General features: G+C 38.6%; 1 protein-coding gene across 1 annotated transcript; it reads right to left on the bottom strand.

The window, feature by feature from the left end:
- Positions 1-984: 984 nt before the first annotated feature.
- On the bottom strand, positions 985-26,087 carry ar (androgen receptor; the record flags this gene model as incomplete). Its single annotated transcript, XM_083697487.1, has 8 exons — positions 985-5,882; positions 6,521-6,672; positions 7,542-7,672; positions 8,747-8,891; positions 10,138-10,416; positions 18,578-18,694; positions 18,989-19,140; positions 24,679-26,087. The coding sequence occupies 8 exons, from the start codon at positions 26,085-26,087 to the stop codon at positions 5,724-5,726; spliced, it is 2,544 nt and encodes an 847-aa protein (XP_083553613.1). The 3' UTR covers positions 985-5,723.
- Between the last annotated feature and the right edge of the window lie 211 nt (positions 26,088-26,298).

Here is a 26,298-nt window from a genome sequence, read left to right as displayed (position 1 = left end):
ATTATCCTTGCATTAAGATAGACTCAATTCAACTTAGTAAGTGATTTGTTGATGACATTTTTGCATTTTTCTAATTTTAAGAGTGTCATAGCAAAGGGTCTGAATACTTATGTACATGAGGTATTTCTGTATTTCAATTTTAATAAATTTACTGAAATTTCCAATCTTCACTTCTCAGTCATTCTGGGGTATTGTATGTGGATCTTTTAATTTAATCCATTTTAAATTGAGTCTATAACACAACAAAATGTGGAAAAAGTGAAGGGGTCTGAATACCTTCCGAAGGCACTGTACAAGTAAAAGATTCCTTAAACACAGAAGTTGTTACTGTCCTTTATTTTCTTACAAGCAACATACAGTACATCATGCTCCAGTGTCTGTATCACTCCTGCTTCTATTGTACCTATGCCTTTACTGCCATTGTAGTTAGGGTTGGGCCGATATTAGATATTATAGAATATTTGGTTATTTGGATAGTGATACTATTTAATTACAGAAAACATGTCTGTAGACATGCTTAAAACTGCAGATGTGTGTAGAAATACAAGTGCAGTATCTCGCTTTTTGTAAGGCAAAGCTCATTTAACGTCAACAGCATATCTCTTTGTTTCACCAGACTATTTACAAAACCAGCCTCCAGCTGCAGCTCAGTTATTTTTGCTCACATTGGCATGTCTCCACCATACTTCAGCAGTGAATGATGTGATTGGTATATTGTGATATTTTGTAAAGTAATATTGTGAATAACGGAATTTGGATATCGCCCAACCATATCTTTCGCCACCTTCATCGGCTTGTTTCTGCTTTTCCACCTTATCTGTGAGGAAATTGTCTCATTATTTGCAATGTGCGAGTCATTTGGAGAGCTCATTTACCAAACTGCCATCGAGGCATCTTGGATTATTGGCTATTTATTGTTCTTGACGTTCTTGAACAGGTCATTCTGAAGTGATGCACCACATCCATGATATTTTTGATCGTTTTTAATAATATGGAAAGGAACACACACAAAACCCAATTTACATGAATCCCCTACCTGACACATATCATAACAATTATTGAAAATGGACAATTTACAGATTTAGAGATGGGGGAGTTCTTAAATAATGAAACATTCTGCAATAAGAGTTACTACAGTACTGTACCTACAATATGTTGTAAAAAATATTACAAACTCATAGATTAGGTAACACCACTTAGATCAGAAACGTCTCAATTATCTTAAAAAAAATTATGCAACTTTGCAATTAGCAATTAAAAAATACAAGTCACAAAATACATAAATCGTCAATACTACAGAAGGTAGTAAAAAGCATTTGATTTCCATAAGAAAAATGTTCAGCCAATAACAACAGACATAAAAATGTGTATATAATCAGTAACATGTACACAGTCATCGTACCATTTACACAGAACCAGGTTAATATATTTTATAAATACATACAGCTACAAAATGTCAATTTTGAGGGATGGACACAATTTCTGTGAAATTACCTTCACTTCAAACGACACACCAATACATGTTTTACGTCCATATCTCTTGTGGCCACAAACTGGATCCCATCCTCTTTCATTATAAACGTATCTGCTGCATGTTGTGAAAAAAACGGGATATTGACATAAAAAGTGTCTTGTGTATCGACTGGTGTGAAGGTATATGGTTTCACAGAAATGTGAACTATCCCTTTAATATACAATACTTCTGATGTCATCTACTTGTATATCAAATCCTTCAAAACCGGCATTACCACTGATGACAACAGTATTAAAATATCCAATTTCAGGAACTGAATTTACTGTACATTTTGTCAACAATGTTCTGACATGGTACATCTGAGGCAAAGTAAATGTCGACAAATAGTTTATTGCTTGACAGAGCAATGCGGTTCTCCAAGTGACTCTTAAAAGCATGTTGAAAAAAAGGAAAACAGTTTATACTGTAGCATGATAACAAAAAAAAAGCTTATTAAAAAAAGAAAATGTTCCTTGTATCTGAGGGATATTAAAAGCGCTGGGCTTTGGTTTACAAATTGACCACAAACAAGGCTGTTTCTTTTAGTTACAGTAATACAACTTTAGCTTCTGTGACTGTAGACTTTGCATTGTTGCTTACATGAGAAGTTGAAACGAGTGTTTGCAATTACACCACACAAATAGAATTTTGGTAGTTGTAAGTGCATCTTTGGAGCAAAGAGGCACATCTGTTGAACAATAAATCATCAAAGGGGAAGAAGCTCGGATCCCAGATCTCCCGAAGATTATTTGATACAGTGCTTATCGAAAGTCTACACCTCCTTTCAAAATGTTCACCTTTTTTTGCCCTACAGCCTGGAATCCAAATACTGTACATTCAAGTAGGATTTTTTCCCACTGATATACACAACCTACTGGACATGTTTAGAGTGAAAGAAACATTCTAAAAATGTTCTATAATTTATACAAAATTAAAAACAGACAAGACTAAGTCTACACCCCCCTTTGTGTGGCTCCCCTAAAATTAGATACAAAATGTCTTCAACAAGCCGAGTCTATGATACAGTAGCAGCTTTGTGCACTACGCTTCAACAAGTGTGTTTTATTCATACAGCAGTATGTCCCGGGATGGAGGGAATTGACATTTGATTTTGAAATATGTGGTTTTGCCACTTGTGCTGGATTACATTTCAGACAGGATTGTCAACAGTAGTGAACTTAACTGAAGTTAGGCCGCCGAACAGCCGGTGTCTTTATCAAGTGTTAACTAATTGGTGACACTCTGTTGTGCAAATTAAACTCACTTCTGAAAATGTAGTACAGAAAGCTAAAACATTTTACATATTTTTTTGGACTGGCCTAAGCATAATGGATGTCCAATCAAATGAATACAGCAACATCATGCATTATGTACTCATGGCTTTCGCAAATTGTTAGAAATTGTCAGATTATCAGATTATTTTTTATTAAATCCTTTTATAGATGTTTATGTCTTTTCAGACACGAAAATAAAATAAGAAAAAGCATGTTTTCAGATAGGTAATTGTCATCTAGGGCCGTATTCAATGAAATCTGACATACTGTATCAATGCGTATGCAATATCTTTTTTATTAACATCTGCTGTTACACTGAATGCAAACATTTGAATTCTTCAAAACCGATACAGCATTTTATGAAGGGAGTCTACAGTAGAGTACCTACTGTTTTTACAGTGTCCAAAACCATTCTGCCATCTTGTTTGACTATGGAAAAATTAATTTATTTTGCTACAACTTGAGTAACACAATGGGGTTTGTTTGAATTAAGACCTGTGGCTTATTGCAATACATTCATACAAATCGTTGAGGCCAGCAACAGTCACAACACTTAAACAAAATGTGTACTTTACAGATGTTTTGGTTAATCACCATGGCCTCAGTTGACATGATATGCATTATGTAGACTTTAAGGACTTTAAGCCATGATGTGAATGTACATTTGGTTTAATTTTTTTTTTTTTTGCTGTTGAGATAAGTAACAGTACAACAAAAGAATGTACTTGTTTTCTGCATGCCCAGCATAGAATGTAGTTGTAAAGCTTCTATTTTTTTCATGCATCAGATCGTGTAGGTCTGACAGTGAGTGTAATTGTCACAAATCATGCATGTTATTGCCTTTATTGGTAACAAAACAACAAAATGAAAAAGTATATACAGTACTGTCCTCTAACTCTGCTGGTTTATCCCTGGACAATGTTGATAATGTGAACTGTAGATAATAGCAATCAATAATGGATTACTATCTGAACCATTTTGTCTGGCCTACATTTCAGGCTGGAGTCATACATATTCTAATTAAGTAGCTTTGGTGTTGTTATAAATGGGTACCTGCAAGTAATTGCATGGTGCTTGTGGCTGTCAAGTGCAAAGTGTATTCTGACAACCCATTCTTTCCCAGGCCTATTTAGACCGTCAAGTTGCTTCCAAGCAAACTCCATTTTACATCGCTGCTTCATCCAATCTCAAGCCACCACATTTTTATCAAATGTCAAGGCCATGAAAATGTGATCTTTCTGCAGTTTTTTCTGTTTTTAATCAGCATAAAGATTTCAGCATTTTAAAAACATTTTAAAGGACTAAAATGTATTACATCCTAAATATGCTAACGGTTTTCACCTAGTCTAAAAAGTTTGAAGCAATTTAAGCCAGAACTGACAGATGAAAGACAGAAACTTCTTGTGTATTTAAATTCTTGATAAGTGCCATCCTTGAAACCAATAGTTTAGCACCAGTTGCCAATGTGTTATACTGTACAGCTGAATACAAAGACCACATTCATAGAGTTTAAACATTATTAGTCAGTGTATGAATGTGTATTTATTTTTCCTTTTTTTTTTTTTTCTAGACTAGCAAAGCAGTATATTGTATGAAAAGGCGTCTTTTGGTATATGAATGATGTACTGTAGTTTTACGTTATTGCGCTAAAGCATTTTGCTAGTGCACAGAAAATTATGTCCCCTTTTGGCACCTAATTGCAAGCTCTAAAATAATCTTCAAGAAAAGACATCTATCTTAATCTCATATACTGTACTGTAATGCTAAACTATTTGAGTAGCTTCAATCTACATTAATGAAATGTGAACATGCATGTGTACAGGTAAAACGGAGGGAGCACTCCTTGATCACAACAATTATCATAGTTGCACTGAACTTTTACACCTACTTGACAGTTACAAAGGGACCTTGTTAAAGGGAGAGTTTGGCATGCGTTGCTTTCAATAAAGATTGCAAATATTTTAAGAACTACTCACACAAGCATGCACCTCTGTATGTTCTGATGATAACATACAGAATGAAAGTAAAATGCTGAGGGAAAGCACAGCCTAATATGGGTATGTTCAGTTTGACAAACAGCTTTTATCCAATCGAGCAGATTTCATACTACACCTACAATTCATAATAGAGAGACCCGCTGAATGTACTGTATTTGTAAATCAACCACTTGAAATTGCCCCTCTCTCTCTCTCTCTCTCTCTCTCTCTCTCTCTCTGTTTATAGTTTGTGAGTCACTTTTAAGTGAATTAGTATTTTACTCAACATTAATCACAAACAGATGAAGTCATGGCGAGAATAGCTGTCAATAATGAGCAAGCAAGCATGTATGCATTGTACAGCAATGTACTGTATATGAATACTCAAAAGACACTGCATAGTCACGGTCAGATACAACCATAGAGCAGATAGTAAATACAGGGAGTGTGTGTGTGTGTGTGTGTGTGTGTGTGTGTGTGTGTGTGTGTGTGTGTGTGTATTTGAAGGAGGATAACTCAACTACCATTTCTACATTCCTTTAAGTAATATAATTAGAAATGTACGTAGCAAGATCTTGTTAAGAGTTGCAAAAGTAAAGATATGCATCGATGTGTTTAATGGTGTGTTGAATGGTGGTACTCTGCATTTGACATAACCCTGCAATCTTGTGAGTGATTTTTTCCCCAAAAAAATACAAGACAGGGCTGTCAACAAGGTGACACCTTGTAACTCTTGAGATAAATGCTAAAACCTTGCTGCCGATTTGAGAAAATGATCTCAATTATTTCTGATAACCGGCAAAACCACTGTAATGATGTAATGATTTTAAGATGGAACATTGAGCTATTGGTTTAAAAAATAAAATAGAGGAGAGAGACGGACGTAGCAGGGGCCTTAGCTGAAGTACATCAAAGCAGCTTGGATGGGATCAGATTTTCTTGGCATGACAGCGGATCCTGCTACTTGTGAAACAGGATTGGCTTAGCGTAGCCTGCCAGGATCTTTGGCACATGGACTGAGATTATCTCAGCAATCATCTCTGGAAAGCTGACCTTAGTGGGGAGAGACTGGGCCTGGACGAACAGGTCAAACGTAAACTGTTGGAGTTTCCTCACGATCTGGGATTGGAGAGATGCGTAGAGAAGAGAGAAAAGACAAGTTGAATTTCTGTCATATTTTTTTGATTATGTTTTTTTATTCAAATTACATGGTAAGCATTTCTTTGAATATTTTGCTTTCATAAAAAATATTAAATATTACAAATGTAACAATGCAATTTAAAAGGACACTTCACTTTTAACCAATAAACTCATATTCATTATCTTCAGCACCGTAACAGTGTCAACTGTATATACGTGAAAACGATGATTTTCTACGTCTTCTGTAGTATAAAAACAAACAAACAAAAAGTCCTAAGAAAATGATGTCAGGAGGTAATTTAAAAACAAATTTACTGATTCCCAAACATTTCCAAGGGGGAGGGTGTTTGCAGCTGTGTTTTTTGAAAGTGACTTATTCATTATTTGTTGAATTACCTCCAATGACATCATAGGACTTTTTCTTCATAACTTTTCTATGACAGAATGTAGAAAATCGCTGTTTTCACATATGTAGGCACTGGTACTGAATGGTGCTGGAGATAATTAATATGAGGCTGAGATCAAGTAATCTACATTCCAAGTAATCAGGTAGATTTGATTCTTATGAGAGCAGAACAATTCAAATCAGGATATTGACAATCCATACAGTGTCTCACCGGTTGGAGGGAATCCATGAGACGGGTCAATTGATAGAACCTCTGAGAGCAATTGGACTTCCTCCCATAGTTAATCAGGCGATCCAGTTCATTGATGTAGGTCAAGCGCAGTTCATCAAAGTACTTCTGACTCTTAAGACCCTCGACTGGAACTGAAACAGAGATAAGAAACGTGGTTTTCCAAAATATAATGAATATACAGTACCAGTCAAAAAAAGTTTGGACACACGTTGCCAAGAGTGTGCAAAGCTGTCATCAAAGCAAAAAGTGGCTACTTTGAAGAATCTAAAATATAAAACATATTCTGGTTTGTTTAACACTTTTTTGTTTACTACATAATTCCATATGTGTTCCTTCATAGTTTTGATGTCTTCAATATTAATCTACAATGTAGAAAATAATTTTAAAAAAAATAAAGAAAAACCATTGAATGAGAAGGTGTGTCCAAACTTTTGACTGGTACTGTATATTGAATCTCTTCTGCTGCCCTGACACTTCTTACATGGGGATGGGTCTTGGCAAAAAAAGTTATTTGAAATCTCATGCTCCTCATACTCATATACCTGTATAGTAATTATGTACTATAATAATAGAGTAATATAGTACTATAGTAATATCACTTCATTAACATGTTGCTACAGTACTGCACTTAAGTGATTGCTTCGTGACAGCATACAGTAGTAACGTTGAGTTTTTATTACACAAGTGGAATAGTGAGTATTTGTTATCACTCTTGTGCGATAAAAATACATTTTCAAATGTTTCTTTTTAACAGCATGTTAATACAACTAGGTGGTACTAGGTGTTTCCACACAGGTATAGTGTTTCCACACAGGTATAGCTTAATGTTAAGGGTTATCATACATTGTTTTCAATGTATACTGCATAGGACAGTACAGCTATCGTTGCTATCATTGAGGGAGAAAAAAAACTACTAAGTAAATCTGGTGAAAATGCATGTGTCATGACATGTAGAGTTTGTAAATGGACCTCTCAGGGCAGTGTACAGCAAACCACTCACTGATGCTGAAGAGGAGCAGAGCCTTCATACAGAGGAATTCCTCCTGAGTGATCTGCAGCAGGACAAACTCCTGGGAGAGGTGTCTCATCCGTACGCAGTGCTCGTACATGCTGGAGATGTGCATCCGATGGCTGGGGGAGAGACGGGGGCGGTGAGGGTTACGCTGAGCAATGGTGTAATGACAATGAGCAAATTAAAGGTAAAGGGGAGAACAAGACTCTAGGGGGAATACATTAAGAGAAGGTTGTGGAGGCAGAAATCGGATATATTACTCTATTCCATGTATTACGTTGAGCCCGTCAGGCCCTATTCCATTCCATGTATTACAATGAGCCCGTTTTATGATTTCTACCTCCACTAGCCTCCCCTGTGAGGAGAATTTATTTTCTCCATCAATATGACCATATTCGTATACATGTTGTAACCTGTGACTTCCTATACAGGCTGATGAAACACAACGATAGGACTGAATGGGCCACTACATGACACACAATTAATTTCACATTAACAGGTTAAATGGAATTCTATTTCTTGGGATATTTTTAGTCGGTTGCATAAACATTCCTTATTGCTCCTGCTCTACTCCAAGTTTATTTGCACCTTTCACATCCAGTGGAAAAATGTGAGGCTTCTAAAGGCTGAAGTTCTTACATTCTTACAGCACTAACAGTGCTTACATAAATACATTATTTTAAGGAAGTTCCAGTTATAGAATGATATTACCAAAAATCTATTAATCTATTAATTTCCCCAAAGCAATGTATTCATATCCCCACAATTTTCTCAGTAATGACTTTCTGAGCATTTATATTCAGTTCTGATATTTTAGATTAATATTATATCTAATATCGGTATTCCTCCTGACATCTGCACCATACGGAATAGAACTAGGGGAAAAATAATCTTCCTCTAAACTTTCTACGTGACAAAAGAACGTAAGAAAATGAAATATAAATGTTACTGAAAGCCAGCCTGTAAGCCTTTGTGCACATGAAATTCTAGACATATTGTGAGGGTACAAGAGAGAGAGAGAGAGAGTGAGAGACTGAGAAATTGGCATCTGTCGTGCTTGTGACAGCCAACTGCTAATTCACTAGAGGAAATCTCTACAAACGTAATGGGGACAACAGTGTGTCAGCCGCCCTGGTGGTAATAAGATAATTCAGCGGAGATAATTGAATTCAGTATCTTACACCTGCACATACTCATTGAATACAAGGTCAGGAGCAAAGTAGAGCATTCTGCCATTGACGTTCTTGTAGGATCTCCATCCCAAGGCGAACACCATCACCCCCATCCACGAATGTTGAATGACAGTCATCTGGTCGTCCACGTGAAGATTCCGAAAACCTGAATGATATATGGCCATTGATTCTTGTAGAATATATTATATTCTTATAAATATATATACACATATAAATGTCTTGTGAGCTTAGTTCAACTGTCTTACTCAGAACCCAAAATATAAGCTTGTTATATTGTTGGTTAATAATGCAATTCTAAACATACTGTAGTTTCAAAACATGGTTAAAACTATCATTTTGGATGGTCAGTTCTTGCATCCAAAGCTCTGTCTATGAAATTGACATTTCTCCAGCACCATCCCTCAGCTGTTTACCAAAAAAGTGGCAGGGAGCTACAATTCATTGCAATTCATTCATCTACTTGTTCAGTAGACATCCTTTTTAACTGACAAAATCTATCATACAATGCCCTCCATAAGTATTGGAAAGAGGAAGCATTTTGTCTTCTTTTCGCTCTATACTCCAACAGTTTGGATTTTAAATCAAACAATTACTATGAGGTTAAAGTAGAGATTCTCTGCTTTAATTCAATGTTTTCCTTTTTCAGATTGGAAAATAACAACCCTTTATACATAGTCCCCCAATTTCAGGGCACTACAAGTATTGGAAAAGTGGTTTGACAGGTGTTTCTGGTTACTCAGGTGTGTTCCGTCACATAATTTGTGTAGGCCTAAGAGACATGCCAATGTCTAGAATTGATTCTAGGCTTTGCATTTGCCTTTGGTGTATGCTATTGGTGTCTGTCAACATGAGGACCAAAGAGACATCAATGAAAGTCAAGGAAACCAAAACATAGCCGAAACCGAAACCTAGCCAAAACCATTGGCATGCCAAAATCAACAGTTAATAACATCATTAAAAAGGAAAGAAAGCACTGGTGAGCTCACCAATTGCAAATGGGCTGGTAGGCCAAGGAAGACTTCTACAGTGGATGACCGAAGAATGCTCGCCATACTGTAATTAAGAAAAACCCAAACAACTGTCTCACTGATCAGGAACACTCTCCAGGAGGCAGGCGTGAATGTGTCAGTGACTACCATCCACAGAATACGTCACCAGCCAAACTACAGAGGCTTCACTGAAATCTGAAAAAACCCAAATTGAATTAGAGCTGAGAATCTCTACTTTGACCACATAGCAGTTGTTTGATTTAGTATTGAGCTAAAAGAAGACAAAATGCTTCCTCTTTCCAATACTTATGGAGGGCGCTGTAAACTTCAACTTTTAAAAAGGCTACTTATCCCATTCCTGAGTAATAATCCAGCTCTCCTGCCTCCAGTACGGTACCGTACCTGGCAGGCCTTTGGCCCACTTGACCACTTTGACCAGCTGTCTCTCCCCCAGTTCATTGAGGCTGGTGAGCAGTGCGGCGGCTGAATCTGGCTGGCCGTGGTCATGTCCTGCATTCACCACCTCTGGCTCGATAGACTCTAGGATGTTGAGGAACACCAGCTGGGAGTGAAAGCTAAGGCCAGATTTGGGAGAAATGCATTGGATGGCATCAGTAGGGCCCTGGGTGGGAGCATCCTCCTCCGGGGTCTTCAGCTGGCCAATCTTCTTCAGCTTACGTGCTTCATGCAAACAGAAGGTGAAGGACAAACTGAGTATGGTAGATGAATAGAGTTATGACAAAACATTTGACCATTCCAACAAGTGGGCTTAACTTCTGTGTTTTTGGTACATTTGGTGTAGCTGTTAAAACACAGCCTGGTCCCAGATATACAGTACAGCAAACGTGCTTAGCCAACTGCTTTGCCAAAGATGACATTGGCTTGACAATGTATGTAGTCAAAGGAGTAGGCTAAAGCACATACAGATCTGGAAAAGGCTAGTTAAAACCTGCCAAATATCTGAAAGTAATTAAGATACTTCAGTAATGTCCATTAAGATTGTGGTGGAATTGTCATGGTACTCTCGGACAAAAGTTTTAAACTGTTACAGTTATTTAGATGCCAAGATTAGTCACTGTGTTATGATAAAAACATAAGACAGGATTTGGTGCTTCTGGTCCTGGCAATGTCTTGTGGGTTTGAGAGAGACCTTTGTTAATGTGCCAAAACACAAACTTCCACTTTGTATGGATTAAAAGACCAAAAGTTGAGCATTCTTACAACACACAGTTGTAGGGGTAAATATGAAGTTGGAGGACACCTGTTGTGATGCATTATACATTTGTTTGTGTTTTTGCCAACTCCTCTGTGGTGGATATGGCACGGCAAAGGAGCAGGCTAAAGCATGTATACTGTAGATCTGCAATGAAGCTTGAGATGAGAGCATCATTAACTATCAGGGAAATAAACAGAACACAGGAAACAAAGTAAAACATTGCCTTTATATGGAGGACAAATTAAGACCTATTGTAAACCTAAAAGTATTGTAAACCTCAATGTTACTACAAGCAAGTTAATAGGATCAATTTCACCAACACTATCTTACACAGACCAATGCAGCAAGTCTCCACTCTGGCTTTTACAATGAAATACTACAACTGAAATATGATGAATTTGTACTCTGATAATACAATGTAAATATTCAGTCTATTTTGGCACAGGAGGCTAAGCATCCCAGATAAAATGTCAGGCCTCCTTCATCAAATCAAATAAATACAGACTGTACAGAAAGGAGAGAGAAATTCTCTGTAAATCATTTAGAAACTATTTCATTGTGTACCACCAGATGAGGCTCATATGTGGAAGTGTATTTTGTAATTGAGTATTATTTCAATTGCAGCTGTATATTAACAGACCGCACTGTTCCAGTCCCCTCTTTTTTTGTTGTGTTATCCATAGTGATTACAGAACTGAAATGAATGTTCAGTAAGATCATATACATACCTACCAGAAAGCAACTACGCATGTGGAGAATGTTTTCATGGAACATCCATTTCAGTTCTGAAATCACTTTGGGTTATATGCCATTACAAAATACACTTAACCATATGAGCCTCATCTGGTGGAAAAACATCTCTTAATAATCATGCAGTTCATAATGTTCTTTTCTAAGTTGGTTCCATAAAAACCGGACCTCTGACATACACATCACAAAACTGCCCTTTTTCAATATATTAGAAAATCCCTCTAATGCAAGGAACTATTATGGCCTCTACAATTTGCGGACAGAGTGGTATACGGTACAGTATATCCTTTATATAATACAAAAATGGTATATATCCTTGATGTCTCCACACAAAATTGGCACCAACAATAAATAACCACCCAAACTATATACAACTGCTAAGGAAACAGAATCATTGTGTCTTCTCACAGACAGGATATTTCAAAAATAAGGATCTTTCTTTTACTGGCAACAAAACTACAACTTCATTTCCAGAGGAGGTTGGAGATGGGAGTTTTTCTGTTCAGCTCATGGCAGATGTTTGACTCTTGACACCCTCCACTTACCAACTAAACAAGTCCTATGCCTTCCACTCTTTTCCAACCGAAGTGATACATCTCCTGCACTGAGTGAAATCGAGTGAAATAATTACACCCTGCTAATCAAGTTGCCTGATATCGCAAACAATCTGTGCCTTAACCAATCCTATAACTACAGTCAGTGTCTAGACAAGTATATAACCCACCATTCACTCAATCTCATTATTTCCTACCAGATAAGGCCAACACTCTGGAGGAGAGGAGTTCTAGGTTCACCCTGTTATTGCTGTCTCCACAGCCATGGCACCTGTGTGGGGGTGTGAGTGGCAGAGAGTTCAAATGTGCTTCATAACCTTCAGATCAATAACCTATAGGAAAACAGGATGAAACATTCAATACTGAATGGGATGGCTGGGGGGTTAATGGAAGACATCATCCTCTAAGTTATTTTTATTTTTTAAATTCTACAGTGACAGAAGAGTTTTCCTGTGCATCTACCTCAGGTCACAACTTTGGTTCGGCTCAGCAGGACACATCAGAAGGATAAGGACTCTATAATGCTAAGGCTTATAATGCCATCCTCACTCTGCTTCCACATAGATCCCAGGCTTAGCAGGCCCTTGAAGGAAGGAATGCCCCTTAGTATGAGGCTGCATGCATAACAGCTCTAGCCTGTATGAAAGAATGGGATTTTTAAGTAACAGCGGCAGTAAAACTGTATTTCACTATGATGGTTAAACGTAGAGAAATACATCTATTTCCACTTTTCCAACTTAGAAAACTACCTTTTATCCAGATATATCTGGATGACTTTTCTGTTTGTTTTGTGCATATTAAATGCGTAGGTAGGTGTAGGTGAATGCTGTCTATTTAGGTTTGTTTTCTTATGTGTGTGTCCAGCAGGCTCCGTCCACTTCCTGGTTGTCAGCGGTTCCTGATTGGAGCGGGGATCCGATCTGGTTCAGGCAGCGAGGGTTCTGTTTTCAGTTAGGCAGTTAGCCCATAGCTCACCTTTTAGTAAGAGCTCTTTTTGTAATATTTATTACTTTGATTTAAACAGCGCCCATAGGCCTTTTCTGTTATAGTTTGATTTAGTGTAAACATTGTCTGAAACCAGGAAGACACCCTGAGTTCTTTTGTTAAATAAAAATAAATTTATTTTACCTTAACCTTGGTTATGTTATTTCCCTATCCCTTAGCGAGCTGGGTTCGTAACAGTAGGGCTGTTCAGTAATGGCTAAGGCTCCCTATTTGGACTGGTAGATCTCGGCAGACTGACAACTTTAAAAGTAGATCTTGGTTCAAAAAAGGTTGAACACCCCTGGTGTAAATCCATCGTCTGGATTTGCCCTGAGGTAATCTAGCTAGCTAGCTACTGAGTTTACTAATTTGGCTGGCTAACGCATCCTAAAAATGAATGCAATCAGATAACACACTATCCAAGATTTGCAAGAAAAAGTGAGGACGAGGGCGAAGGTTATGATTATTGTTTTGAGAGCTAGCGCGTTTCATTCAGCTACAGTGATTCTACCATCTGTTTCAACCAATGAAAATCTCTCAATAACCAGTTATGTTATGCAAATGATGATCATGACATTTGAGTTTGTAATAACTACGTACAAAATGACTGTGTTAATCTGTAAAGTGGTGTTCAGTTATATCCAAGTCCTGATTGGTCAATAAACACAAATTGTCTTATTTGATGTGTTAAATAAGGCTTAAATAATGCTACATGTTACCACTATTATTGAGACTATATAACGGAATGATGCACTGGCCTATACTGCACACATAATGTGATTGTATGTACTTCAGTGTTAGTGTTCAATTGCTGCAACACGTCTGAATGCAACGCGCCGAAGTCTAGCGTGGTTCACGAGGTTTCCATGCGTGTTCTCAGCGCCTCGCTCATGCTCGATAGAATCCTTGCGCGTTCCCGCCCTAGGCTGGCTCAGACTCTTACATATGACGTTTATTGGAAGTAAGAGAAATTATTTTATCGTCCGATCTGGGCTATAAAAGAGCTAATTTTTGGGCCAGGAACAATATGACTCTAACTCTACAACGGTACCACGAGTGGCCATTAGCTTTTGCGGCGTTCCCGCCAGACGAACGATTGATCCCCTGGGCTGGATAGGCTATTCCAGTACGACCACTCCCATACTGGACCTAAAGTCAACTATTCCAACTCTAGGTTGGCATGTCGCTTTTATGAATAGATATCTATCTAGATATCTATTCTATTCTGGGCCTGTGCTCATAAAAGCAACAAGGGGAACCTACATTAATATATCACATTTGTATGAAATTAACTTTTGACAGAAATTGTAATAGGTAATAGTTTGAACTTTGAGGCCCCTTTGAAAGAGAGGCAAAGTCATCTTAATTATGACATAAATTAAGCGCATGTACAGGCCTGCCATCATAAGACAACTTTTTAATCATCTTGCCAGCCAAAGAAATCCAGTCACAGGAAAGAAAGATACATCTCTCGAACAGTACCATGATGGCTGCAGATGCATTTAAGATAAATGCAGAAGCAGGACAAGGGATGACAAATGACATTGCATTTAGTGTCAGATTTCATGACAGCTGCATTGCTAGCAGACCCAAAGAGTCTACAGATGAGAATCTACCAATTGTGAAGGATAATTAATAGAATGAAGATGCCAGTTGTGAAGGATACTTGGTAAGGAGTACGAGTGGGGACTGGAACCTACAGTAGGCTTCTAAGTGGCCATGGAAACGCTGGGTAGTAGCATGGCAACAGTGCATAAAGTAAGCAATGTGATAAGGTTACACTTGGCAGGCACCGAGGGCATGACATGTCGCATGGAAGCACCTTCATGCTATAATTTACAGCGGAAATAAAATAACTGTATTTTTTACAGTGTTGTAATTATTGCCTGTAATTTCACTGCAACATTCAAGCAAAAAAAATATTTTTTTTGACAAAAGTTTCGTAGTGTATCTTTAAAGAATTCTATCAAATAGCTCAGATAGAATTCTATTAGGGAAATCTGGCTAGCTAGCAAAGAAAACTTTAGCTACATCATTAGGGTTGTAGGACTGTCTCGTCTTGTCTCGTCTTGGGTGTCGTGAGGGCTTGACTGGCCAATCAGAGAACACTCCATGACTGAATGTGTTTGGTCTAATTGTGTTTTAACGGCGCCCATTGAAGCCTATTGTGAACTGTCTTAATTATCTGTTTATCAAACACAGTAGCCTTAGGCAATGACAAATGGATCCAGTTTAACGCTAAACACGTTCTAGGCATGATTTCAGGCCACGTTGCACGTCGTCATAAGCAGCACTGTTTAATTGTAAGGAAACCTCTTGTCACAAATCACTCTTCTCTAACAGTACCCATAGCATAGGCTACTGTACATGCCACATGATGATTTGTGAAGCATCTACGGAGGTATTCAATAAGGCTTTATTTAGCTTTAAAGTTGGCATTTGTTTTAAGTTGGTCCTAAACCTTTTGTTCATCTGTGTCTCAATTTGAATGTAGATTAAAATTGTCTTAATAAGAGACTGAGTCATTATATGCAGGCAAATCATAATAGTTCTATTTTGGATTTAAGAAATAACCTTTCAGGTAATTCAGACAGATAGAGAAAAATAATAAAAAATTCCATCCAGGATTCTGAGATAATATACAAAATGTGGGTATCTTATCTTGGCACTGATCTTTACACAACACCTAGTAAATAGGTCAGGGTGGGCTGCCCTTTAAATCCACACCCCCTTGAATTGATGCCAACACAAACAAAAGAACCCATACAAGTCATGAGCTCATGCTCTCTGTTACTCACTCAGCAAGCAATAAAGCAATAAAGACAGTGTACTAATTTATTAATTCTTGACAGAATTATTCAAGTGAGGAGATGAGCTGTAGACATGCTATTTCAGATCCATACGTACAAATACTGTACAGTAAATGTGAAATTGATGGTCATGGATTGTGCTCGAACTCCCTCTGGTTAAAATGATTTGATTTTGTTGTCATGTTTTGAGCATTGGTTTGCACAAAGGGTACAGCGTGTGCTTAGTGTCCAAATGCAGGTGACCTTAACATAGCGATCATGTCAGGAGATGTGTTTCCTTCCATAACACAGCCTAATACTATGTGGCACATATAAAGGTAGATTGACAGTATTTAGGGTTGATCAGAGTTCAATCAGAGTTGGGATTGATTCCTTGAATCAACTCCATAAGATACATATTCCTGTGTGATGGCCAGATGACATTACATAGCATCACTTGTTTGTGTTGGACAGCTTATTATTATTTTCAGTTTAAATGTGTGGTGTTCTAATGATTCTTAAGTCCTGACTAAGCACAACCAGTTCATTATGCTTTGCATGGTATTGATCTAATTCAAAGATCACAATGTTACACTAAAGTCAACAAATGGAGGTCTCCAGATGTCACTCTGGGTACTTTGGTTAGTAACGAGGGCCTGGGGCTTCTAGTGTTAATGCATAACCTGAATCACCCTAGTATACTGTATGCCTTGAAGTTAATGATAGACTACTTGTTATATCAATTACCTCATTGTTCTCCTCCCTGCATAGTGAATCAAATAAGCTGTCGGCTGCAGCTCAAGCCACTTCAATATGTAGTACACTCTCCCCACAAACGTTGGTCAATACTGCTCCTGAGTTTTAATTGTCCTTTACTAAGGCAAATGCAGAGCGGAGTGTTTAAAGCAGAGACAGAATATGGGAAAAGATTTTAAGTCTCAAGTTGAAGTCCTAATGAGTTTTTTGCAAGAGGAGGGAAGGCGGGCGTGGAGTGGGGGGCGGCGGGGGCACATCTCTAATATTTCTGGAGTTGGTGTAATTACCTTCAACTCCTACTTTAGCCTTCCCAGGGTTGATTACGATAGGCCTCTACCAACTCAGGGAGTCTACTATCCTGTCTCTGTATGACATGTGGTTTCTTCCACATCTGCATATGAAAAGGTTAGGAGCAAGGAAAGGTCACCGGGTTATTCTACGATATTCTCAATACTTTCCTTTTTTTCATCATACCTCTACAAAATGAAATAGCTAACATAAGTGGATCTGTAAAACGAACTGCCATGTCCATGTTCTATTTAAGGGTGTAATTCACATTCCGAGGATAAAAAAGAAATCTGGAATTCTGTTCTCAACTTTTCCCTTCAGTTTTGGAGGAATAACAAATCCAACTAATGTATTATTATTATTCCATAATCAGAGGTGAACCTCTCATATCTGAGGCTTTAGTCTGAGCTTCCGAAATTACTGTCACAAACTTACCTGAAGGAAAGTGCAGAGAGCACATTAAATATCTATGAGAGGAGAGTCTGAGGGAAAGAGGGCTCTTTTTAACAACGTCCGCGATGGGGGGGGGGCCTTTTCACTGACAATCACAGCATTATATGGCATCTTCCCCCTGTGGGCTTGTCAGCGGCTGGTGGCTAAATTACCAGCATTTCTGCTCCTTTAATTCACATGTCTCATGTCACTTCTGTGCTTCTCTGTAAAATTTTCACTGTTAACAGAATGAGAAAATGGAGGAGAGTGGAAATTGAACACTAACTAAAAATAGTCCACCACATGTCCATCTTTGGAGGCCCTAATATGTTCCAAGTGAATGGAATAGGTCTAAATTGCCTAGCCGCACAGCCTGGGGCTTGATTAGCAGTAGTCGTCCCCATTGTGATGCTGCGATTGAAGAGAGCAGGCTGAGATGTGTAATACAAGGAGGCAACATTAGCAGAAAATCAAGTACTCAAGACAGTTTTTCGAAAATCACCTGCACTAAGTTAACCCTTTAATTTAAGAGTTTCCTATTCCATTGTGGCAAATGGAAAATGTGCAGGAGTCATATGCTGTGCTGTACAGTATGTATGTAAATACACATACTATACAGTAAAACATTTTATATCAATGATGGAGGAAGAAAATAGCTGTAAATTGAAGAAATAGGGGTTGGTAAAAGCTAGCCATTTTAAATAATTTGTGATTAGGGGAATATCGTGATATTTGGACCATATTGTGAAATCTTTTGCATTTTGTGATATTGTTCTCTAACACACAATCTTTCGGTACAAGTACATAAAACTCCAGATATGTGCATAACTATGTACAGTATCTTGCTTTTTGCATGGCAAAGCACACCTAGCTGTGAAAACATGTATACTGGTATACTTGTTTCACACCAGCCATACACTGCAGTTTAGCTGCCATGCCTCCACCACACTTCAGCAATGAACAATATTATTGTGTGTGGTGATATTTTCGAAAGTAATATTGTGAATATCAAAGTGTTGACATGGCCCTAAATCAAGGGGTAACACTGACTAGAGACAGTAGATCTGTCTTACCTCCCAGGGTCATACCAGCCTCGAAACACTTCCTCAGTCGACAGGATGGGCAGTTTTTCCTTCTCAGCTTATCAATGGTGCAGTCGTTTCTGCTGGCGCACAGGTATTTCTGTTTTCCTAAACAGAGATCACAGAGCCCTAATAATCAGAGTATGACTGACTGTAGTAAATTAAAAAAACATGTTCATGCTGAAGTGATGCTCTTTTTTCCTTGCACTATAAATATCCACATATTTCAGTTTTAATCTGTAAAATGGCCTTGTGTGTATCAAATAAATGTGAACAAAAACAAAAACATGTTTCCAGAGAGAATGAGTGGCTGGTGAGTGTGTAATACACCCCTGATGCTCTCTCCACTCTGTGTCCAGTGTGCTGGGATGGCATTCTGCGTGGTTCATCTCTTACGTGTACCTTCTGCTGCTCTCTTGAAGAACACCTTGCAGCTTCCGCAGGTGAGAGCACCGTAGTGACATCCGGATGCCTCGTCGGCACAGATCAGGCAAGTCCTCTGGGGCGGGAAGAAGAACTCCATGGGGAACATGTGCTCTCTGCCGCCCTCGAACCTTCAAGTCAAACATAGGGACGTTTTCAGAAACATTACAAACATAAAAAACAGCACAGCAGGATTCAGGTGGGGAAAGACACTGCATGTGCTCCTTTAGTCCCTCTAGCCTCCAACAAGGTCAGAAAAGCTTCATTTCAGCCTGTTCCTTGTGCTGCTGAGCTACACTCTGCTGAGCTTTTTAACAGTGGTGACCATGAATTTAATGCTTAAGGACATTTTAAGGTCATCATAGGTACTTTTACCCTTTATAGAAAAAGCAAGTGTCATTTAAATTTCTTATTGAAGTGAAATCAATAACAAATCCAAGACTATGTATGTAATCACTCAGATCCATCAAAATGATCACCTTGTAACAGCTGAGCTAAATTCATCTATATGACAACTACAGAGCAATGGCTCAGATTAAGTATGAATTTATGCAAGGCGCATTGCTTAAGCAAGTTGTTCTTCTGCTAAAAATAAACATGGTGACATTTAAGCAAACAGGCAAAATGACACTCAACACCTAACACAGACACAGAAACCAACACTCAATCTGGACCAGCAGGTCTTCATTTAGTCCACGATCAAAACTAAATGTAATTCAGGGTGGCAATTTGGATACCTAATATTGAGGCCTCACCTGATGCAATACTACTATTATCATCAAATGTATCCCCTCCCGTACTGAGGTTATATAGAAATAATAAGAAAAAAAAGAAAAAAAAAGAAGAAGAAGCTTGTTCGATTCACAGATCCTCGTTATTGAATAATTTTCACCTTCCCTCCTCCGATTCACAGTTTTCAGAGTGAAACCCTCACCGGGTGAAGGATTTGTCTGATTTCCCATTAGAGCAGGCCAGAGGGGGTGTGATGACTTCGGAGAGTGTGAGAAAGGTGTGAACAGCAGTGCCAGGAGGGACAAAGACAAGGACCAATCTTCTAACCAAGCAGGACAGTCAACTCTAAGTGTTCAGTGTTGTCATTCACAGTGTAATGACTATATATACATATGACTGGAGCTCCATTCTGATAATTAAATAATAATAAACGTGGTGGATGGGTCTGGTCAATCATAAATCATAATTAAATATGAATCACTAATAGAAGTAAGTCATTTTATTGTTACTGAAATTAACAATAAAATCAGCACAGGGAAGGATATGTCTTCTGCCATATTAGGGAAACAGTATGTATTCCAAACAAGAGTTCCAGTGGAGGAGCAACATCCTCTCCACTATGACAGCTTAGGTGAGAGGAGCTTTTCTGGGACAACGCTGATACTAAAAAAATTAATTTATGAAAATTATGATAGCACAACTCGGCATATGTTGATGTCATTTCCTGGATATGGATATAAATAGGTATGCCATGGCACAGGTAAACAGCCTTACAGTATAGTAGATCATAAAAGTATAAAAACAAATACATGTATAACAAGTACACATTTATTATGTTGGAGAGGAAACAGTCTGACCTCTGACACAGACTTGCCATGTCACCCAATTCCACTGAATGAAAGTTCTTGCTCTGCAAATAAGCAGACAGCATGTAAATATAGACAGATGAGCACTGCACATAAGCTAAGGAAGGTATTATGAATTTGATATAAGCTGGAGTGAATTGTTAGCCTTGTAAAACTAGCCAGATATAGCAAGCTCAGATCATAAGCCAAATTGAGCTAATAGCCATTCGAGATCTTAAACAACTCTTATAGTAACACACTCAGACATTTTAGACCTTGGAATCTAGATAATATTTTGCACTGTGAGTGGTGTGCGATTTTGACATCTGAGTTGTTATTAGCATAGCACTTGAGCTCTTGGGGTGCGATTCAGAGAGGTAATTTAGAATCTCTGGTTCACCTCCTCACTTAGGAAGTAAATGAATTAGTGCATCAACATCAGCAGTGGAGATTACTGACCATTAGTGCATCCAGCTGTTTGTCCTTAAAATGAGAGCACATGGACACGTACGCACATGGACACGTACACACATAAATATTAAATTGTTCTATTCTTGTCAAATGTTTTACTGTGCTTTTCCGTTAATTATAAAAAAAAATTTTTTACTTGTTCTTCGCTGTAATACAACAGCAGGATCACACACGCACACACACACCTAACAAACACACACACACACACACACACACACACACACACAATGGTAAACACACAGAAAGGTAAACACACACGCACACACACACACACACCAACAAATTCAAAACAACCTTGCCAGACACAAAGTGCCTGCTTGTATTTATCCTTTTTTATTTATTTGTTTTACAACACAGTAATGAGTCATGGGACCAGGGAAGGGACAGCCAAATAGGACAAGAGGGATGTAAGATATAAGGCAGAAGCCCACTATTAATTCAGTGGGGGGAGGGCGGGGCATAGGAGAGACACCACTACGGTAAAGATGATTAAAGGTTTACAGTGGGAGAATTCTGATGAAATACCACAGGGATTAATAATTCTACACTGATTGGGGATGAATGGAATCAACACACATGCAGTAACGGGCATACTAAGGCATTGGGTGCACTAACGACATTGCAATTAGCAATAAACAACTTCTTATGACATCCTGCCTTGAGAACCATGTGACATTTCAAAACAAAATGTTGCCTGATTGCATGTGTTGAGCAGACGATGAAAGCAATTATGAGTTTTTCATTACTAGATGAATAAAATACTGCGTATTTGTGTATGCTTTTTTTTAGCACTTTGAAAGCATTTTCATAACATATAATATCTGCAACTAAGCCACAACATCAGCATATAACCACCCTGTGACATAAAAAATGTGGTGTACTGTATACTAATCAATAGAAAGTAATGAATGTACTAAATGTCTTATTTTCATGTTGAAACTGGAACGTATAGCCACTATGCAGCCTGGGTGACAACTATAAGATACTCCAGAGACAGTTTTACATGAACAACATCATTAATAGTGTAAAATATGCAAATAAGCCTCTCATGACAATGTGTTAACAGCTAAAGGTGAGGAGCAGACCCAAACATAAAGGTGTTAGGTTTCCGTGACTGCTGAGTAAGCCAAAAATCTATTTATGCAACAGACAGTGCTTAGTTGCTATAAAAGAAATGGACAACTTAATTGACCCCTTGCATAGGACTTAAGACTTTGAAAGGCTTATCTTACTCTTCAGCACTTTAAGAATTTCATTTACTGTTTGGAGTTTTTGGGGGCAATATTCTTAACAGGAAAATAATTGTTCTTGCAATGTACTGACCAACATCTCTTGTAGGTACCTAAGTACAAATGACAAAATAAGTTGAAGAGAATTGTTGAATCTGCCTGTAACATCCCCATAACACGACGGCAGTCAGACAAGTCCAGCAGCACTGCTGTACAGTGTACACCATAGCCAAGACTACTAAAGTCACGTTTCACAAATCGTAAAATGAACAATAATTTAACGACTCAAGATGAATGGTGATTAATGGTGATGAACTCAATATGGTGTTTGTGTGTGTGTGTGTGTGTGTGTGTGTGTGTGTGTGTGTGTGTGTATTTGTGTGTGCGTGCGTATGTGATCCAAATGTTATCCGATTGAAATACAGCTAATGCATATTAACGGAGAGGCACAGTAGAACATTTTCCAATAGAACAATTTAAGATGTATTTGTCTATGGGGCAATACGATGAACAACTGTACTCTGGACTCAGATATGTGGATACACCAGACCACGTTAAAATGTAATTTCCATGACCCTCCATGTAGGGCTAGGGTATTGGAAAGCATGACAAGTAGTATGGACACTGTGAGGCTGCCATCAAACGGACAATAAAGGGGCTCACCATCGTTACTTCATGCAAAACCGGCTTCTCTGTCTCATGACATTAATGTAGTTTCAACATTGACCTATGACATTTTGTATGGAAAATAAGAATAGACCAGCCATAGACAGACTAGGCTGTAAATCTTTACGTATTGCTTGTATTTACATGGGTCATACAGTATCTTGCAAACATCTTGTTAATAGTAATCTGCAGAATTATGGGGATGAATGTTGTCTAATAAGAAAAGGCACAGTGAGGTGAAATGAGGTCAACATCTCACTTCTCTCTCTCTCTCTCTTTTGTCTCTGTATTTGACACTGAATGAATTTGAGAACTGTTCCAGAATATGTCTCATGTCTAAACCTTTTTAGATGTTAGATGACAGTGAGTTTCAGGCTACAGAGGAATGCCAATCTACAGTTGCTGGATTTGTCTGAATAATACGCACCATAATATGTAGATACACATCTAATTTTCTAATGTTGTAAAAACAATTATCAACAAAAATTATATTAATATCATGATTGGAGCTTATCATAACAATGCCAAACCATCATAGTATCATACTCTATTGTTTCACAAGCATCATAATGGATTCTACTGTATACTGTACGAGATGATGAGTCACAGATGTATTTTCTAATTATATGTAATTACCGTACATCTCATCTAACATACTCAACAAAAATAAATTAAACTGCATATGAGCCTGAACTCAAACATGAGAAGTAACAAGGTATTAATATGCGTTCTCATGGCACAGGAAGAGTATTGTTTTCTACTCATCCTCAGATGAGACTGAATAGGGGTCCACAGTTCTATACTGTATGTATGACCATGTTCATAGACAATTTATAAACATGGTTAAATAGCTTTTATTTTGCTGGCTACGGGAACTGAGAAAACTATGAAAAAACCTTGAAATTAACAGGTATTAGAAAATGTGCAAAGTGGTAGTGGTGTACTGTGTGTGTAACACACAAAGGTGTGTTCGTGTGTAAAGGTTTTCTGGTAAGACTAAGACTCCTGGTGAAAATAGTTACACAATATACAAATGGATGACCAGGTAGGTCTGCAAGACCACTTCCTACTGTACCAACATTAGCGGTGCCAAAATAAATAGTTTGAGTTGCCTTGACTGTAAAATCCCTGTGCGGAGAGGCTGTGCAAGGATGGGAACCCCTGCCAGGACGGTTAACGTGAGGATATAAAGGTGATTGACGCAAGAAACTTTGCTCTTCCTCTAGGAATACAAATTCAATTACATCCATGGTCTCTAAACTGTTGAAATGTAGAGTGCTTTTAATGTTACACAAAAACAAGCACACACTGCTACTGTATACTTTTCACAACCACACACGCAGATGCCCAGTATAAAGATAGAAAACGTGTATTCGCATTTTGGATTGGCTAAAAAAAAATTTGGACATGAAAAGATTAACATGCCAATTACTTTTTTTTATTTATTTTTTGACGAATTTTATGTTACCGTTTGTGAAATAGGACAACTGATTTATTCTAGTTTTCAAAACACCTTTTCTCTGCACTAATGACTTCCATTCATACACAGGCTAAATCATACAGGATTTTGAAAGTGACCAACATTGCACAAACAGTCTTTCGTTCTGTGGTAGGCCTATATTTGTGGACAAATATTTGTATTAAGAGAATCAATAACATAGATTCATATGTATATTTAATTCTAAACACTTGAGGGGAAAACGTTCACTGTGAACCTAGATCTTACCTGACTTCACTGTAATCCAGCCAGTCACCAACTTCATTTTTCACGCAGCTGGAGTTGGGATAGGGCATCCTTCCTAGCACCCCACCCGGGTACCACTGGTCCGGCCGGTCTCGACGGACCAGACCCCCGCCTCTCTCATACTCATACGGGTTGCAGATGAACGTAGGCTCTGGTCCTGAGCCGTATGGATTCATCGCCTGTCTGGATGGTCCATATGGTGTGTTGTCATTTTCATTGTACCTATATTGCATCCCCCATGGCGTCCCGGCGTGGTCAGCATGAATGGACTCAGACTTGATCTTGACGCTGTACTGTTGTTGTAAGTAGTCAGCATATTTGTCCTCCATAGTCTCTCTCATGTCACTGACATGTGCCAGTGGTTTGTAACACGGACGAGAGGTGCCGTTGTCTGGGGTGAAGTGTGTAAGGTTTTCTGGCAACAGTCGATCAAAAGTACAAGAGGCAGAGCCTCCATCTGTAGTCACTGAATGGCCTATTTCTTTTCTAGTTAAGTCGTCAATCTTTTCATCCAGTCCAAACTCCTGCTCCTCGGAGGATGGATGTGGGAGGCCGAGATGCTGCAGGGTCGGTGCCTCCTCTGGCATGTCGTTGACGGGGGAACTTTTGAACATCTCCACTAGTTGTTTATCGCTCTGGAGTGATCTGCCATGGCGATCCATAGAGCACTTGTATTCTGTGAAAGAGACGCTTGATCCGGTTTCAGAACAATTCAACAGAGGAACCTCAAACAAATAGTTTCCTTGAGTTTGGTCATTGGCGACGGATGGTGCGTGATGAGGTCCCAGGTCACTGGTCTCGGTCGGGTCCATGGTCAGTCCCAGCGACACAGAGACAGCTTTGCAAAGCTCTCTTGCAGTTTCTGAGATGGTGGTGCAGTTGGAATTAGAGCAACTGTTGGCCACACAGTCACTGTGAGTACTTAGGTCCTGTCCGTGATGGGGCACAGCTGGTTGACAGCACTGTCGTTCCGTGTGGCACACTTGCGGTCCAGACCGACAGGATCCGTAACTATTCGCGTCTGCATGGTCTGATTCGTTGAACCTGCTTTTCCTTGCTGTTGAGCTCTTAGCAAAATGGATACGACTTTCCTCCGCTTCAAGTGTTCTGGTGTAGCTGACGCTGTCGCTGTCCCTCACTTCGGTATCAGAGCTGCGGAGCGTACCTGGCCATATTTCTTTGCGGGGTGATAGTCGGTTAGTTTGGCGCATCTCCCAGGGGTGTTTATTCTGTAAGAAACTGTACTTTGAACTTGGAAAGTCCAAGCTTTCTATGTCTGTCGTATTACTCGGTAGCGCAACTCGCACGTTATGAAAGACGTTTTGGTAAGGTCCGCGAAAAACCATGTTAGGGGAGTCACAAACTCCTCCTAACCCGACCGGAATGTCCATAGTCCCAACTCGGTATTTACGGTGATAGGCTGTAAGAGTTTAGGAGAAAGCCTTTTACGAAATTGATCAAAATCATCAATAAGAATTATAAGTACACTGATAACAAAAAACTAAAAATATATATAATATTTTGCGTCAGAAGTTTGTAAGATATTAACTATGTGTAATATATTGACTATGTACTCAAATGATAGCTTACAGGCTTATTTAA

The sequence above is a fragment of the Argentina silus genome (assembly GCF_951799395.1).
Source record: "Argentina silus genome assembly, chromosome: 2".
Taxonomy (NCBI): domain Eukaryota; kingdom Metazoa; phylum Chordata; class Actinopteri; order Argentiniformes; family Argentinidae; genus Argentina; species Argentina silus.
The sequence above is the reverse complement of the archived record's forward strand: the minus strand, read 5'-3'. Positions and strand labels throughout refer to the sequence as shown.